The following is a 19,219-nucleotide window of genomic DNA, read 5'->3' as shown; positions in this document are numbered from 1 at the left end:
CATAAATTGGGTTATTATTATTTTTTCAGATTATTTGATTGCATTGACATATCACCAAGATAGATAGAACATTAAAGTTACCAGAAGAAAAGCATTTATGTTCTTTTATACAGTGTAGAAAAAGTAGGTTCGATTCCCGGGCGCGACTAAGCGAATTTAAAAAAAAACAACGTGTTGCATTCCGGGAGTGCCGACAGAAGTGAAATCTCAATGACTAGTCCAAAATGTCTGCAGCACTATGTATAATTGACCCATCCTCCTTTCTATTGAAAACTTTTGGTTCCGAAATTGCTGGTCAGTGAGCTTGTTTAAAATTCGAAATTCAAATTTATAGCGTTAATTGTTTAAAATTCGAATAGAAATTGTAAAGTTACCTTGCAGACCTCGCATCTAAATATATTTGGTCATGATATTTTGAGTTTTATTCACCAGTACTAGAGTTCACTTTTATTAGCGATTTCATCAAGATGTAGCTTTATTGAATTATATTTGAGTGATATAAAGTTATAATACTGTGAGATCCTCGTATTTCAGCCAGTACAAGATTATAACCTTTTTCATGTAATGTCATTGAGTTTTTTGACATAGTGATACAGTAATATTATAAGATCTGTACTTATGTACTATTCATACCTATGTTGGACAAATAAACGATTTTGTATTTTGTATTTTTGTATTTTTTCTTTATTGATTTAAATGCCATCTAAACCTTACGGTCACATGATCGCCTTACGCTGTCTCGAGTTTATCATTTTTTCCCCACCTCAAAAAGTGCCTAGCGCCGCTAAAGAAGTTTTCACTTCAAAAATCTTTGAATGCAGTTGTTTCTTTAAAAAACAATAATGTTTCATTTAAGTAAAATGAGCAAACTTAAGGTTTTAAGGCACTTTCCCTCCAGGGCCCATAATTTTTTTCCACCCGGTAGTAGACAACTATTTTTTTCGACTAAATGAAGTTTTATTAGATAAATCGTTGATCACATGGTTCGTTTCACACATCACATCAAATCGTTTGTCATCACAATCAAAATTTGTCAAAAGTAATGAAATTTATGCCAAAAAAACATAAATAAAACATATAAATTCAACACATTTTTTTAATAAAAATCTTTCTCGATGATATAAAAAAGAACATCGACAAATTATGTTCAAAGAATTAATATCAAAACAGATGTCATAATTAGGATTGGCTACTTTAAGAAAGGGACAGAGAAATTTAATCCTCTCGCTCTGCACGTTTTTCTCATTCCTCCTTGTCAAGCCAAAATAAACTATAAAATGATAGTAACACAGTACATTGTAATATTCACTTTTTCCACGGTATCATGTCATTGTAAATTACTTATGTGAAATTGTAGTGGCGTGCGACTTTCAAACCGGAGGTCACGGGTTCGAACCCCGGCCTGTGCAAGTGAGTTTTTGTAAGTAGGGACCTTTTTTAGTGGTACTTAAATATAATAACTTTTCGTATTATTGAAATAAAATATTTTATTCAAACAAACTTAATAATATAATAATTAAAACGAATAATATCAATTAGTTTTTAATATTTATTCAATTATTTTAAATTATTTGAGCATGAAACATACTAGATTTATTTTTTCATTACAACATTACAATAGAAAAAAAGCAAAAAATATATTCTTATAGATATTTTATTTTCAAACAAAAATAAAGCAAAAAGTTACGGTTAGATTCTGATGGCTAAATACCAAACAGCTACCGATACATTTCAATATCTGTCGAAATTTCCTAACCCGTTGTAACTGACAAAGAGTATAGATTTCGACGTAGCATGACGTAGCTAAGCAAACACGCACACATGCGTAACGTATAGGCCTGTAAGAAGGCACCATCATAGGTTTACCTCCGATTCCGTTACTACTCAATGGAGTTACGACTCAACGTTTATTGGATATTAAAATTTTACGTAATTCGGAGCGCTGCGCGAAGTGACATAGGTCTTACCTCTTTGAGGCACGACGGCCATCTAACATTACTGGCATAAAGGATGCATTTATGACTTTGACGCATGACAGAAAGAGAAACCGAACTGCGTAAAATGGGCGTTTGCTGTTGAATTCATAAAATCAAAGATCGATAATAAATCCATCGGTAAAGGATAGTAAGTTAATATTTAGTTCTTTGAAAGTTAAGACGAGATGAAAACCTTTGCTGTAAGGTGGGTTGTGCTGGATATGGATGTGTTTTCTAGTTGCACGAAGCTAAAACCGAAAAATGAACACGTAAGTTTGGATTTATTTTCTATCGAGAAAATTTTAAGCATTCGTGTTTCGACTACTACGAAAACTCTTATCATATAGTCAAGAAACATATATCCGAAAATCACTACTGTTTGTTTCCGGGGCTAGCCACTGCCACCTTTCTAAGATCCTGTTATTTTTCGATGCACGGCCTTAAGATACAAAGGGTCCCCTCGTTATACTTCTAGTCCAATAAGGACCTTTTTTTATCTGCAATTCCAACAGAAGTTCTGATCGAAAAGTCCTTGCACTGATGTGCAGAAATTATTGAACAAAAGAAATAGAAAGTAATCTTAATAATCAATAAAATAACGATTAGTAAGTAATCTAATAGTTTTTTCTAGCGATGAATACTTTCTTCCTTTTATTTATTGTTTTTGGGGTCCATAGTATTTTTATTCTGTTAATAAATAAATTTAATAAATATTATAGGACATTATTACACAAATTTTAAAAATTAGGTTAGTATAATAAATACCGTAAAACGGGGTGAGTAGGTTTCGCGGGGAGAGGTGGGTTATGAATGGGGAGAGAAGATTTGAGAGGGGGGTGAGAAGGGATTTTAAGGCTACTGCTACAAAAATAATGCATTCCAATTTAAAATGGAGCTATAGTAATATGTACGCATAATAAAAAAAATCGATCCAACAATCTTCCAAAATCACCTTTGTATGAAAACCCCTCTCACCACAAATACGAGGCACTACGGGGTGAGGTGGGTTTTCCTCTTTATCGTCAAAGTTATGAAATGGAACTACCCAAAATAAAATAATAACTAAAATACAAACGTCCGGAACACTTATTACCTATATAAACCATTCAGTTTTCATATGTATAAATAAAATGTTATCGAGGTTTGAATTTCAGTTCTGACCCTACTCACCCCATTTTACGGTAACTTACAATGTTACAATATCACCATCGATAACTGATTTAGAAGATAAAAATTGGTTCCTGATGTATATGGACGTATACGGAACACTTGGCCGATCTATTTGTTATTTTTCAATAGGTGCATGTTAATAATTATCGATTTTCACCTTGAGCGTACCTTTAAGGCATTTTAGTTGCTTATATATATAGGCCGAGAGCTAGCTCCAGCAGGTGTGGCTCACTCACACACTACAAGTACCTACAAGGTGCTACAAGTACATGCGGCCCCCACCAATTTTGGTGTCTAGCCATAGTAGTTGCCGCGCAACGCTAAGGAACGGAAGGTAATAGACGCGTTTTGTTAGAGAGTGAATCTTCTGTACCTAGTACAGTGGGCCAAGAAAATTGTCTACCAGTTTTGATAAAAGTTTCTGCGAGATGATCGCTAAGATTGACTTTTCTAACGGAGTTTAAAGTAAATCGACCTTGTTGTCTCATGACGTTCAAACGAACCTCAACCGTAGAGTGGTAGACCACTTTCTTGGCCCACTGTACTATTTAATTATTTATTCTGTGGTGTATGTCGCTCCAAGATTTGTTTGTAAGTGCGTAGTTAAATATATTTTATTTTTACTTCAGAGACGAAGACAAGCCTGTGTGCAAGACGTTTAAACTTTTGCCCTTAGGCGGTTCACCGGGAATGTCCTCGATTGTACCTTTTTTTTTCAATGTGGGAAAGCTGTTAGCCTGTTACGCATCGTCCCCAGGCCTGAGGTGGGCCCGTTATGGGGGGGTATGTGGGACTCTCAGTCTCTCACCTCCCGGCTCTTTTCAAATGTGAAAAGAGGGGGAGGAGCCTACCTACTAAACCCACACCGGCGTTTCCCACAACATGCCATTTGGGGGACGTCCTGGGGTCGCGAATATTCTACAGTTGTCCCTTAGTCTAATATTCTAGCTCTTAGCCTATTCGCTCGCCTTAAGTAATTAAACACAATACCAAGCGAACGTCATGAGTTAAACGACGCTTCGTTTGTTTTATTGATATTTAAACTAATAAATATAATTTAATTAATTTTAAATTATTAAGTCATGGCTTTAGAACGAGTTTTTGAAATTTTGAAAAAGAGGTTTGCTGATGGGTACGTTTATTTATAATTATATTTAAAAAAAAATTACAGTACATATACCAACTGCTACTTTCCCGCACTAGTGCGGAAATAAGCACTTTCCGTGGCCACAGATTATATAATACATAGGTAATATAGATTAGTCATGTAAGCCTGACCTGTAATTTATATTATCAATAAAATATGAGTACCTATGAGTACTTAAAAGAATAATTAGAAAAAACTTTGCCAACGTATTTTTGGGCCAACCTGTTTGTAGATAACGGGGTCTACAATTTATGACCCTTCTGACACAATCTACTATTTTAAGCTTCTATAGCGGGTCAAGCAAATCTTGTCAGTAAAAAAAGGCGCGAAATTCAAATCTATGGGACGATATCCCTTCGCGCCTACATTTTTAGTAAGTAAGTAAATAAGTAATATTTATAAGCACAAAAATTAACAAAATATAAAAACAAAAATTCAAAAATAAAAATAAATTATTTTTTTACATTTGCCGCCTTTCTCTAACGAGATCTGCTTGACCAAGTATAGCTGTAAATTTTCTATTTTCACAGTGACGTCGACTCGCCTCTACAATACAAGTACGTCAACCAACTCCAGTACATCATGAGCTCCATAGGTGCCTGGCCTTACCAGCAGTTCGGGCGCCACAGACTTCATACTATACTATTGCTGTATAACCTCATGCTGCAAGGCATCTGTGCTCTGATGTTCATCCTCGGGGTGCTGTATTGGCGGCAGAGGAAGGAAAATATGTCGTTTTTCGATTCGGGACACATATTTTTGTGTATGATTTTTGATCTTCTAGTTTTGGTGAGTGCCATTTATATTTTAGGGTATTTGTAATTTTTTTATGAATGGTAGGTATCAGTCGATCAGGTTTGTTTTGAGGACCAAATGTCTGTATGGGACCCGTTATCTTATAGCAATACAAAAGTCACAAATGATGGTCAAAGTCTGGCGCCCGCACTTTATTGACGAAACGCTTCTAAGAAAATGGCAATACATCGTGACGTCACCATGTAACGTTAGAAGCCGTTTCGATGTATGAAGTACATCATGAGCTCGGCGCTAGGCGCCTGGCCCCACCAGCAGTTCGGGCGCCACAAACTACATACTATACTATCGCTGTATAACCTCATGCTGCAAGGCATCTGTGCTCTGATGTTCATCCTCGGGGTACTGTATTGGCGGCAGCGGAAGGACAATATGTCTTTTTTCGATTCGGGACACATATTTTTGTGTACGATTTTTGATCTTCTAGTTTTGGTGAGTAAGGTTATGCGCCATTTGACATGGAATAGGGTATTTGATGTTTTATGAATGGTATCAGTCGATCAGGTTTGTTTTGAGGATCAAATGTCTGTATGGGACCCATTGTCTTAAAGCAATACAAAAGTTGGCACCCGCACTTTACTGACGAAACGCTTTAAGAAAATGGCTATAAGTACATCGTGACGTCACCATGTAACGTTAGAAGCCGTTTCGATGTATGGAAAACAAGGAAATTGCGATTTTGTCGATAAAATATTGCGTTTATGTATATTGTTGTCATACAATATTTATTTAAATAAAATAGATAGATAGATAGATAGATGATTTATTTCATGAAAGACAATTACATAATAAGTTTGCATTGATGTCAAAAATATAAGAATTTCTATCATGATCGTCAAAATAAAAATAAAAAATAAAAATGAAAATAATAACAATACTAATGAAATAAAATTATAGCTCCAATAAGGATTGTCAACACAATTAGAATAAGAGTAAGTAGGTAAATACTTACAAATCCAAAATATAAATTTACAATGTCAGAACTTACGAGAATACAAGAACAGAAAAAATAAAAACAATAAATAAAAGTCAATTAATTTCCAATTGGAACAGTCGTTAATAAGAGTAGGTATAAAATAATATCTCCCAATAAGAATCGTCAACACACAACATCAACAATATAAAAAAACAATATATAATAAGGAATATAACGGTACCGTAAAATGGGGTGAGTAAGGGTTCGCGGGGAGAGTTGGGATTTTAAGGCTACTGCTACAAAAATAATGTATTCCAATTTAAAATGAAGCTATAGTAATACTCATAATAAAAAAAACCGATCCAACAATCTTCCAAAATCACATTTGTATGAAATCCCATTTCACCCCAATTACGAGGGACTATGGGGTGAGGTGGGATTTCCTGTTTATCGTCAAAGTTATGAAATGGAACTACCCAAAATAAAATAAAAACTGAAATACAAACGTCCGGAAAACTTATTATATACACCATTCAGTTTGCATATGAAAAATAAAATGTTATCGAGGTTTGAATGTCAGTTTTGCCTCTACTCACCCCATTTTACGGTATTGTGATAAATTACTATTTTCTATCAATTCAACATGTGTCAAGAACCTTATTTTGTGTTTTTATAGCTAAGATTACTGGTGGCTCGGACGATAAAGTATCAAGAAACTATTAAAGATTATTTGCTTGAGTTCCACCTGTTCTACTTCAGGAATCGATCGGCTTATGCTGCCAAGGTACTTATCTATAATTAAAAATACCTATATTATACTATATATTTGGATAATTGGCTAGAGGAATAGGGTAGACCGAGACAAATTGGATCGAAGGGTGAATTGGAGCTCTAATGCTCGACAATTTTTAGCTAATATTATAACCGGATTAACCGGAACTCTATTTTCAACTCCTTCTGATTATAATATTAGTTGTAAATTGTTTTAGTAGTACAATTTTCGTCAGTAGCGAAACTTATGCCATCTGGTGCCAAGTAGCGGTACTGATAGTTCCAGTACCTTGACGTTAGATGTCGACTTCGAAATAACTCGCGTTTTGGTAAGAAAACTGATGTATGGAGTTACCACTCTTTACTTATATTTCTCTCAGGACTAGGCCTTACAGCCAATAAGAAAGGGGCATGAATGGGGCCTGTACAGCGGTGTGACACCGCTACAACGCGATTGGTTGATGAGTTCGCATCACGCGCGCGATTGGTCCCAACTAGTTGCGTTAGATTGCACGATTGGCTCGAATTCGTGAGTGACACCGCTGAACTAGTACCATTTTTAGTGCGCGTAAGGCCCGTCCTGAGATAATCACCTATAATAAGTTAATGCTTATGTGCCGTGTTTATTTCAGATACACACACAGATTCATACCATATCGGGAATATTCAGTTTCTACGTCATATGTCAAATGGCTCACGGCGTAGCATTGTTTGTATTCATGCCTTGGTACAACAATTTAAAAAATGGCATGTTTGGCAAGAACAGGCCTGAGAACAGCACTTTCGAGAATTCAGCCTATTACTATCTACCAGATGCCTGTTATACGACTTTACAAGGTTTGATAAGATAAGATAATATTTATTGGTACCTTTGTTTTTCCACAAGTCACAGAATAAGTAATAATACTGGCAAAGAGAATTTGAAATAGAGGCGGATTGTCAAAGTAAATTATGTAGCCAGTAAATTCACTGCCATCTTTTGACAAAAGATTAAAACTGTTAGAACGCCATTTTGACTTTGACCCTGATTCTTTCACTGATATGTGTTAATTTGTTAAATATGTACCTATTGAAATGAACGCCATCTAACCGAGAGTAGGCCAAAGGTATGGTGCAATATTTTCGAGCGATGGCGCCAGAACCTTTTAGGCTTTTACCATGACAGGAACTCTCTATTCACTCTATTCGCTTTGGTACTAGGTAGGTACAGAAGATACACACACTCTATAACAAAACGCGTCTATTACGACACATATGACCGCTAGGTGGCGCAAGCGCGAGCAGGCGTCTATTCCGTAGCGGTGCGCGGCAACAACTATGGCTAGACACCAGAATTGGTGTGGGCCGCATGTACTTGTAGCGACGCGACGAAATCGCGGAGTGAGCCATGCCTGCACGAGTCCCGACTTGTATCACTTGTATGTGCGTGACGTAGCGGAAACTAAAATTTCTAGTAATAGGGTCATAGCGCTAGTTTTCGTCCACTTGACGAAATTTGAATATAAATAAACCTACATTGCTGCACAAATATGTACTTATTGCAATTTAGGTTTGTCCCATTAGCAGAGGTATTCATTACGAAAGTATCAGGACCTCAGAATGAGAACCAACTGTGGACATTACTTATTTAAGGTATGTTGGGGTAATGCCGGACGATTTTGCACTAATTGAGAGACCTCGCGAGAAATTTTTTTTTCTCGAGCCAGATAAATGACCAAAATTACCTCGGTCTCTTTAATGGCGCGTAGCACATGTCCGACATCACTGAGCGGGGGAGGGACACTGGAAGCCGAGGCGCAATGAAATGGCGTCTTGCACCTTGTTGCCGAAATTAAGAAATAAAGCCTACTTTGGCGGAAATGAATTTCCTACGGTCTTAACCCGCATCCGGTATTACCCCAACATACCTTAGATCCCAATTAACCAAGTTTATTAAAAGACCATAATTTTATATCTATCGACATGAAAATGATATTTTGCAAGTAGCAAATTAAAAATGAACTATATTATTTGCTAAGTGGACTAAAACTAGAGCATGGACGGCAACTGGCGCACTGACCCTATAGCTTTTTATTTTTCAGGTTACTGGATATTATTCGCTTTTAATTCTTTCACATCCTGCATCGTAACTATTGGTCTTTTCGAATTCGACCTTTTAATCAGTCTGATGGTTTTCCAAATTTGGGGCCACCTTAAAGTTTTGAGACATAACTTGTTAAATATGCCTCCGCCAGAAAACAGCTTAAATGGAATGTATTCTATAGAGGAGAATATCAAAATCCGAGCATTGCTGAAGGAAATATGTGAACATCACAACTTGATTATAAAGTGGGTGTTTATGTTTTTTTATCATGTTGTTGTTTTTATATTCTGTCTTGTGAATAGACTAAATTTTTAGTTTGGCCACCCCAGTTACTGGCGAATTACCCTAAGTTTTCATTGTATTATTATTATTTGATTATCCTAGCCATATCTCAGGACCATGGGGTCCCGGACCTTTAGGAGGTATGCGTGATGGGGCCGAAGCCAACAGCGCAGAGTCCCTCATTTTTTTTTATATTTGTAACTCCATTTTGTATTTCACGGGCCTATAAATCCTTGTCTTTTGATAGGCTTGCGTGGGGATATAGATTCAACACGTAGATGCCCTTTGGAGAGCTTTAATGTCATGTAGAACGCCTGCCGGGACCCGTATGTTTTATTATTATTATTATCTTTTTTTTCCACAGATTCGTGAACAGATGTTCCAACGCGTTCAGCGAGTACCTGTTCACGTTCTACCTGTTCATGCAGTTCATCACCTGCATCTTGCTGTTGGAGGTATCCTCGTTCACAGCAGACGCGCTGGCTAAGTACGGCCCCTTGACCATCGGGATGCATCAGCAGTTAATACAAGTGTCTATACTTTTTGAAATGTTGAACACAAAGGTATAGTAAATAAATTTAACTATACATATAATATATGATAACTTCTCATATTATGAGAAGTTATCATCATCTTCTTCGCGTTGTCCCGGCATTTTGCCACGGCTCATGGGAGCCTTAAATAATATAACAATAAAATTGTGACAAAACGTAAAATTTAAACATCTGAAACAGATGGTAAAGGCCTTATATGAATTATTTTTATTAACATATGACGTTTTAAATAATTGACATATAACTCGAGCTAGTCCAAATTTTAAATTGAATATTAATAGATTTTTTTTATCTCATCAAAGTGTATTTATTGTTTATTTATTTATTACAAAATATATAAGCATTACAGTCCAAAGAAACCAAGTCGCTTATATACTAGGACTAATCATTTAAATGTGTATGGCTCGCCCGGTATTGTATTGTCCTAGCTCTAATTATACTGTTCTGCATAGTAGGTTTTAATGATAACAGAACAGTACGGCTACCATCAGTTTGGCACTGACATAAACGCCATCGAGAACGTAATTTACTTTCTATACATCTCGCTCGTACTCGCATATTAGTGCAAACGTGATGTATAGAAAGTAAATTACGTTCTCGATAGCGTAAATGTCAGTTTTGACACTGTCAGTGACTCATAGTACGGGCTCTGTAGTCTATAACATTAGTGTTTAAGTTTTGTTACTAACACTTATATGAGTCATGCCTGCCGATAAAAAATTGCATACCTACGCAAGTAACGCAACACATGTCTTTTCAGAGCAATCAGCTAATCGACACCATATACACCATACCGTGGGAGCAAATGGATACGAGGAACAGGAAAACAGTTCTGTTCATGATGCGCAGGATCCAGATCCCTGTCAGTTTGAAAGCTGGTGGAATGGTGCCGGTCGGAGTCAACACTATGATGGCGGTGAGGCATCATCATCTTTATGTGTTGTTGTTGTGTATTGTTGTGTGTTGTTGGTGTTATTGTGTGTAGTTGTTATTCTAGATACGCAGGATCTAAATCCCTGTTCGTTTGAAGGCTGGTGGTGCCGGTCGAAGTCAATAACACTATGATGGCGGTGAGGCATCATCAACTAAGAACTAAACTATTCATTAAGAATTGCACACATTATCATGAAAAAATAACTACGATAAAAACGAAAAGCCTTTATCATGAAAAAATAACTACGATAAAAATGAAAAGCCTCAAGATTGCGAATTAAATTTATGGCAGTCGTATTATGATCCAAAAAAGCGTTACGACTTTTTAAAAACTCGGTTTTCTGAACCTACTCGTACTGCACCTTAAAGGATGACTCACGCTAGACCGGGCCGGGGCCGGGCCGGAGCTTTCGGAGCTTTTCTTTTCTATGGAAAGCACCACGTGATCACCAATCAGCAGTCATAGAAAATGACATGTTAGACGCCTTGGCCCAGGTACAGCTCGGTCTAGCGTGAGTCATCCTTAACTATGATCATTTTTCAGGTTCTGAAGGGTTCGGTCACGTACTACATGATGTTGAAGGCTTTTGCTGGTGAACGGTAAATTTGGTAATATAAGAGAAGTGGAACAACAACAACAATATAAACAGCAACAACAACATAAACAACAACAACAACCTAATTCGAACAATGATTATAAGATGCCACAGCAATACGATAATGATTTGTTAGTGTCAAAAGTGACAATTATTCAACGAAAACTGTCACTTTTGACACTAACAGATCGGGAACGTATCGGTGTGATATCTTATAAGCATTCTAAGAATTGGGCAGTTATTCACTTAGCTTTTGGAGTTGTAAGAAAAGAAATGATAGTAATTATTTTCAGTAAAACGGATATGACAATTTATAATGATATAGGTATTAAGATAACTAGAAAGTATGAAGTGCAAAATATAATCCAACAATATTATCGTTATCTTTCTAGCACAAATACACACAATATTACGGACATTTTTTCAGAAGAAATTTTGGGAAAATATATTAACTGAATTTTATTCTAATGTAATTTTAATAGAATAAATATTTCGTTCTCACAATTATTAATTTTTGCAATTTAGTAGAACTGTCCAAAAACTTTCGGTTTTTCTTAAGGTTGACTGGTTAATACTGGTACAATGTCAAAAGTTTTTTGTGCAATAAAGCCATACACATAAATTTATTGTGTTTTATCTATGTACAACATACCTACTACACTCACACTATTTGACGACTGGTCTGGCCTAGTGGCACCTAGTAGGTAGTGACCCTGCCTGTGAAGCCGCGGTCCTGGGTTCGAATCCCGATAAGGGCATTTGTTTGTGTAACTAAGAATGAAGATATTTGTTCCTGAGTCTTGGGTGTTTTCTATGTATTTATGTATTTGTATATTATATATATCGTTGTCTGAGTACCCACAACAAGCCTTCTTGAGCTTACTGTGGGACTTAGTCAATCTCTGTAAGAATGTCCTATCGTAATATTTATTGATTTGTCAATATCGTCTCACTCGCGCCAATACTAATACAATAGGGAAGACTGAGAAGAGTTGAAACAAATTTTACTTTTTTGGTCATAACACTGTTGTATTAAAAGTTTAAAAGCTAGATTTGCGAAATCTGTTCCATGTGATGCATATTAATATAACTGGTTCGATAATAATAAAAAAGTCAGTCATCTTCCTCGCGTTATCCCGGCATTTTTGCCACGGCTCATGGGAGCCTGGGGCCCGCTTGGCAACTAATCCCAAGAATTGGCGTAGGCGCTAGTTTTTACGAGTGCGACTGCCATTTGACGTTCCAACTCAGACCTTATTGGGATTAGCCCGGTTTCCTCACGATGTTTCCCTTCACCGAAAAGCGACTGGTGAATATCAAATGATATTTCGTACATAAGTTCCGAAAAACTCATTGGTACGCGCCGGGGTTTGAACCCGCGACCTCCGGATTGAAAGTCGCACGCTCTTACCGCTAGGCCATCAGCGCTTGGATAAAAAAAAAAGTAAGTTCATATAGTTTGACAAAAGGACTGTCTCATTTCAAACATAATATACAGATTACAGATATAATCATACTATCTTTGTCTTACACTAGTACTAGTAACTAGTATGTACCCAAAAGAAAAGGATGAGCATTAGTTGTTTGGTTCTTATTTACTGACAAATTGGTTTGGCCAACTATATTTGCATCTATAAACGCATCGGAAGTGAGCTTACCGAGTTGCCAGATGTGCGGCGTTCGTATTTTGCCTAACATTGTTATGATGTGGCCACACTGGTGATAAAATACTTCACGAAATTATTTATTATAGTTTTTCAAAGGACTGTTTCATTTCAAACATAGACAGAGAAAATCATATTATCTTTGCCTTACACTAGTACTAGCACCCAAAGGAAAAGGATGAGTATAGTCTTTTGAGTGCCTTAGGTAACCCTTAAACTATTTGACATTTATTTCTAAGCCTGGCCGCAGACGCACACGCACGGAATTTTCCGTAGGAATGGCATGTGCAAGCGAGACCGCTATGAATTTGGAGAGCAACGTCCCGTTCCCACCTGTCATTCCGTACGGATACCAAATGAAAATTCTGTACGTCTGCGGCCAGGGTAACATTCAATTTCGAATTATGCTTATTGTAGAGATATGTGACCATCACCGTAATTTGTTTTTATTTTAAGTATGATAGCAAGTAGGTATGTTGTCGCTAGATAATTAAGGATTAAGTAATCTGGTTATCTAAACCTTGATGTGCATTCTACTGTTTATCCATTCAAAATAAATGTCAATTGCAAGGTTGTTGACCCTCTGCGAATTGTCAAATTATCGCAAATGAAAAAGGCGCCATTCAACCCTGCAACAGGCAACTTTATTTAGGTTTTATTTTGTAATTTATCTTGTAATTTATCTTAGTATATATTAATAAATAAAAATACATATGAGAATATACAATATTCCTTCGAGTTTTAAAACCAAATTTGAAAGTTGTAGCGTTTTTTCCCGCCGGTGTGGACGCAGCACGCCCTAACGCCACATCAAAGGATTTCATCACCTAATGAGCAACGTCTCTTTTTACTTCATTACGGCGGCCAATATTTTTAGCTTTTACTTCAATCTGTGGATTAATTAGTTTATTTAGGCTTAATATTATTTAGGATTATGAATTCAATAGCAGATCGAGTTTTCACTAGTTAAAATTGGACGTAGTTTAGCGAAAAGCATCCTAACTCAAAAACTTCACATTAAAATTTGTAAATTTTGAACAAAACTCTGTTATTGATAACTGAGTTTTATTTTTGTCAGATAGTTAATTTTTAGAGTTCCGTACCCAAAGGGTAAAAACGGGACCCTAATTAATTACTAAGACTCCGCTGTCCATCTGTCTCTCTGTCTGTCTGTAACTCATGAACCGTGATAGCTAGACAGTTGAAAATTTCACAGATGATGTATTTCTGTTGCCGCTATAACGACAAATACTAAATCAAAATAAAATAAATATTTAAGTGGGGCTCCCATACAACAAACGTGATTTTTTTTGCCGTTTTTGCGTAATGGTACGGAACCCTTCGTGCGCGAGTCCGACTCGCACTTGGCCGGTTTTTTTGGACGTTATACGTTTTATTCTCCAAGTACCTCAGACTTTTATCACTAGATGAGGAGAGCTCTTGTAATTGACGTTAAAAAAATAATTCAAGTAGACGCAATAATCCCATAGTTGCATTTATCCCGGTTGACCTTAAATGTTTTTATTCGCAATCGATTGTCGAGCTATTTGTCCCTGTCTATTTAATACGCGCGGATAGAGACGTCAACGACGATAACTTATGGTAATACGCGCATATGTTAGTTTAATAGAACTCTTCGATTAAACGAGAACTTGTTTCGTGCGTTTCCACTGTTATATATACTTACGACATGCGATTTTACTTGTCATGTATATTAGGATTATTAGGAAACAGATAATGGTTGTGTATTACAATATTATATTACCTATTTACAATATTTACATATATTATGTTCATCAATTTTCGACGAAATCTAATGTCACTTGGGACATAGCATAGTCCCCAGAACACTGGCCGCATTTCCCCGCTGTATGCATGGTTAAGCTCAGCTGCCAGCCTATTATGGATAGCTTTATCCATCTTTATCCACGTGATAAAATAACTGTCACTGTTTAACACCGTGGGAAAGAAAGTGACGGACACCGTTTTATCACGCTGTCACGTAGACAAGAACGACCATCATATCCGTAGGAAACAGATTGAATTGATTTATTTTTATTTATCGCAAATAAAGATTTATGATTTATGATTTATTTCAGGTAGAAACACTGCATAGTTGAAATTTTCTTCATAGTTGAAGTTAGGCAGCAAACAGTTATGTATTTACAATAATCTCATACCTTTAAACGAGCAATTCTTGTATATTTATATATTTCGGGGATCTCGGAAACGGCTCTAACGATTTCGTTGACAATTGCTATATTATGGGGGTATTCGGGGGCCAAAAATCGTACTAGCTGGGTCTTGTCTCTAGGAAAACGCGCATTTTTGAGTTTTTATGTTTTCCGAGCAAAGTTCGGTCTCCCAGATATTAATGTAGGTAATAATAAGCGATGTGTTAATTGAGTGCCCTATCTTAATAAAATAATTTATACTTAATCTAAAGTATCTAAGTGTAGGAGCAGTAAGCGGAAAACAAAGTTATCATTAAGTAGGCAACAAAGTTATCATTAAGTAATAAAGTTATCAGTAAGTGCATCTATATATTCATTCATTCAAACTTAAAAATGTTTTACTACAGATGGCTTATTACACTATTGACGAATATTTTCCATAATATTCATTGACCCACTACTACTACTACAAAAACAAATCGCGTTTTACAGAATGCATGTACCTACACATGAAATCAAAAACAAATGTACCTAACAATTTTAATAATGTACCTACTTGTATTATTGCCTGTATAAATTTGTATGAACGTATACTTGTTGTGACATATCTTGTAAATATTTATAACCCCATTTATGACATGTAAAATGATATTGCTTTTATCAATAAATGTTCTGATTCTTCTGATTCTGATTCATTCTTTCGTAGAAAAGACAATGGAAACGCACCGTTTGACCGCGTCATTTCTCCCCTGTCTCCTCTACACACGGCATTATTTAACTAAACACTTATTGTGAGATGTGCACGATAAAGACCATAAACGGTAATTATGGGACTACATCATTTATGTTCTTACTACGCGATACTAATTAATTATGATCTTTCAACAAGATCATTTGAATCACTACATCTACATAGTATAAAACAAAGTCGATTCTGTCTGTCTGCCTGTATGTATGCCCTAAGCAAACCGTTCGGCATATCGTTTTGGAGTGCCCACTAACAAAGTACGATGGCCCAGTGGAAGATTTTAAGACCATAACGAGAGCAGCCATTACTTACTTGGAAAAATGTAGATTTAGATTATGAACTATGTAACTATGTATGTATGAACAGTGTAAAATAAATGTCATACGATAAATAAATATGTATGCTTAGGCTTAGATCTTTAAAATTACGCAACGGATTTTGATGCAGTTTTTTTAATAGATAGAGTGATTCAAGAGGTAGGTTTATGTATAATTTGTTAACCCGTGCGAAGCCGGGGCGGGTCGCTAGTTGAATATAATTAACATAATTATTATACCTTTCACGTCGAATGATGGTCCCATTTCCAATTATATTATGGTATCAGGTATGAGCGCATTCATTATCATCATCTTCCTCGCATTGTCCCGGCATTTTTGCCACGGCTCATGGGAGTCTGAAATCCGCTTGGCAACTAATCCTAGGAATTATTGGCGTTGGCACTAGTTTTTAGCAACCCAGAGGGTAAACTAGGCCTTATTGGGATTAGTCCGGTTTCCTCACGACGTTTTCCTTCACCGAAAAGCGACTGGTAAATATCAAATGATATTTCGTACATAAGTTCCGAATAATTCATTCATACAATATTATATTATTACATATATCTAAACTGCGAGTTAATTGGAATGCCTATTCAACTCTCCAGGTACACTTAAGAGCAACAAAAATGGGTCAATTTGCAAGGAAATTTCTCAAAAGTTATATTTTGAAAGGATATTCTTTGACAGCAACGGATGCTTTTTTACCCAATTACGGAGGGAAGACGCTTAAATTTAACAAACGGCCACTTTTAATGACAATTTCGCCTTTTGAGTTTTTAACAAACAGTTTGAAATATACAAACTTTGAATCTAAACATTTGAATAGACAGTAGGTACTTAGAAAACGCTATTAGGTACTTTGCTAAAACTTGCAAAATAATGAATACGTAAAGAAATAAAATAAATAAATAGACTACCTACACCCTACTCTACACAGTAAATTTAAGAAGGCTTTTGTTTTGGGTACTCAGACAACGACATATACCTACATATAAATACCTAAAGTACATAGAAAACTCCCAATTAGTCATGAATTAAATCTGTGGTCAATTGCTCATCACAAAAATTAATGTCCTTACCGGGATTCGAACCTAGGACCATCGGCTTCTTACGCCGAGTCACTACCCGCTAGGCCAGACCTGTCGTCCAAATACGTAACTTTAAAATATGTACTTTAGACCCTCTATAATACCAGTGTTTTTCAAACTGTGGGTCAAAGCCTCTGCGGGCCCGATTCGGATTTTGTAATAGATATCTATTAGACATCGCCAAGATACGATAACGATATGTTTAAGATCTAATCTGTCAAATTTGACATTTCCGCGATTCTGGAGATACTTTTGAACGATTTCCACAAGATATTACTTAGAGATCTAATTCACATGTAAAAGATATCTAACACGATCTATCGTAAAAGTGACATTGGTTGCCCGAATTGCGCTGCAAAAGAGAACTAGTTGAAATCTAAACTATAACGTATCTAGAATGGATCTAGTACGTGTCGTCTCTTGTGAATATCTTGAAGTTCGAATACGGCAGTGCCAGCCTTGAAACAATACATACGAGACTCTATACTTTTCAAATCATTTTACTTAGTTCTAATTCTAAAACTCAATTAATCCATATCTGCAATTAAATTATAACCGACAACACTAGCATTAACTCATAATATCGAACGGTTAAATAAAGCTCTACCTCAATTATAAAAATAACGCGCGCTAGGGATGCGCGCATCCATATCGATAAATGAGTTAAAATCTGAAAATGTCGGCGCTGTAATTGAATTGGATGTCGGAGATAATTTTATTGTGGGCTGGTTGAAATGCTTTAGTATTTTCGGAAAAGTAAAATGTGTAACGCGTTTTATTAAACGGAATGGATACTAGGGCGTCTATTATTTGTGTGTTAAGAGTCATACAAACCTAACGGCTGTCATACAATGGAAGTTATACGTTCTCATTTTAATGCCAAATAACATGAAATTTGACATGAACATACAAGTTTGTAATATATATCTATGTCTGGTATACGTAACTGGTGACCGAAGAGCTGGCGGCTTCCTCGCACAACGCATCAGCATTGCGATACACCGAGGAAATGCCGCCAGCATCCTTGGTACAATGGCTCAAGGGCCTATTTTAGATTTAAGCCAGTTATTAATCTAGTTTAGTATTTGTACTGTAGGAGGGTTAGCTGTATACAGAGGTGACCCCCCTGCATAGACTAATTGTGAGCAGGAGGTTACCTCTCTCTGCAGCTGACTGTACCTATGTATATATTATTATCTAGTATGTCTAGTATAATATTAGTTTTCGTTGCTAGAAATTGTAATACAGAAATTATAGCAAGTACTTATTTGATCTTGTTCGTGTTCGCAGTGGTCAGACATATCTCTAGTTTTTATCGATAACTTATGACAGCACTAGTGTCGGGATCGATATCCAAAGCCGGCCGTCTGTTACTACGGCTACAGACTGCAACTATGCGGCGGGAAGGCTGAGGAACACTAGGAGGGTTAATTAATTAGTTTTGAAATATAAAATTTATTCTTCCTAGGTAAGTACAGTCACGCTACGTGATTGTTATACCATTTATGGTTCTAGTTAGCTAGTTTTTAAATCGATTTACATTTCGAATTAATATCTCCGTTGACATTTGCTGGGTTGTCAGTCTTTCCGTGACCACAGCTGGTGCAACTCAGCTGAAACGTCGGAATTTAAGGTAAAAACAATGAAATTATATCGCGGTAGACCCGTTTCTGTAATTACACAAATAATATATGTGTACAAAACGCCAGAGTTTAAAATGTTATAGTGTTACTCTTGCTGCTCTTGCACTAGTGTTTATCTTACCCTATCTGACCTTAAATGAAAGTAAGGCGTAGACGAAGACAGAATTATAAATATGAGGCATAGACTAGGAATCCTCTAGATGGAGTTTAGAGCAATTATTTCATGAAACCGATGCTGCTAAAAATACTGGGGTGCGGGGGAAGCGGTGAGCGAGTCCCGTGCCGTGATTGGTTCGTTCAAAGACACGGACGTCACACAAAGACACTGACTCGAAGATGGAGTA

At 36.4% G+C, this 19,219-nt stretch overlaps 1 protein-coding gene across 1 annotated transcript; it reads left to right on the top strand.

Moving 5' to 3' along the window:
- The first annotated feature begins 4,228 nt into the window (after nucleotides 1-4,228).
- Nucleotides 4,229-11,269, top strand: LOC134658995 (odorant receptor 33a-like). Its single transcript, XM_063514601.1, has 8 exons — nucleotides 4,229-4,278; nucleotides 4,824-5,082; nucleotides 6,699-6,806; nucleotides 7,426-7,630; nucleotides 8,875-9,121; nucleotides 9,523-9,721; nucleotides 10,473-10,628; nucleotides 11,190-11,269. The coding sequence occupies exons 1-8, from the start codon at nucleotides 4,229-4,231 to the stop codon at nucleotides 11,247-11,249; spliced, it is 1,284 nt and encodes a 427-aa protein (XP_063370671.1). The 3' UTR covers nucleotides 11,250-11,269.
- Nucleotides 11,270-19,219: the final 7,950 nt, after the last annotated feature.

This window comes from Cydia amplana, chromosome 24, assembly GCF_948474715.1.
Source record: "Cydia amplana chromosome 24, ilCydAmpl1.1, whole genome shotgun sequence".
Taxonomy (NCBI): Eukaryota; Metazoa; Arthropoda; class Insecta; order Lepidoptera; family Tortricidae; genus Cydia; species Cydia amplana.
The sequence above is the reverse complement of the archived record's forward strand: the minus strand, read 5'-3'. Positions and strand labels throughout refer to the sequence as shown.

Coding starts and splice junctions, on each gene's coding strand:
- LOC134658995 (XM_063514601.1), top strand. CDS start 4,229: ATGGCTTTAGAACGAGTTTTTGAAATTTTGAAAAAGAGGTTTGCTGAT. Junction 7,631..8,874: donor CTGTTATACGACTTTACAAG/GTTTGATAAGAT, acceptor TTTATTTTTCAG/GTTACTGGATATTATTCGCT. Junction 9,722..10,472: donor TTGAAATGTTGAACACAAAG/GTATAGTAAATA, acceptor ATGTCTTTTCAG/AGCAATCAGCTAATCGACAC.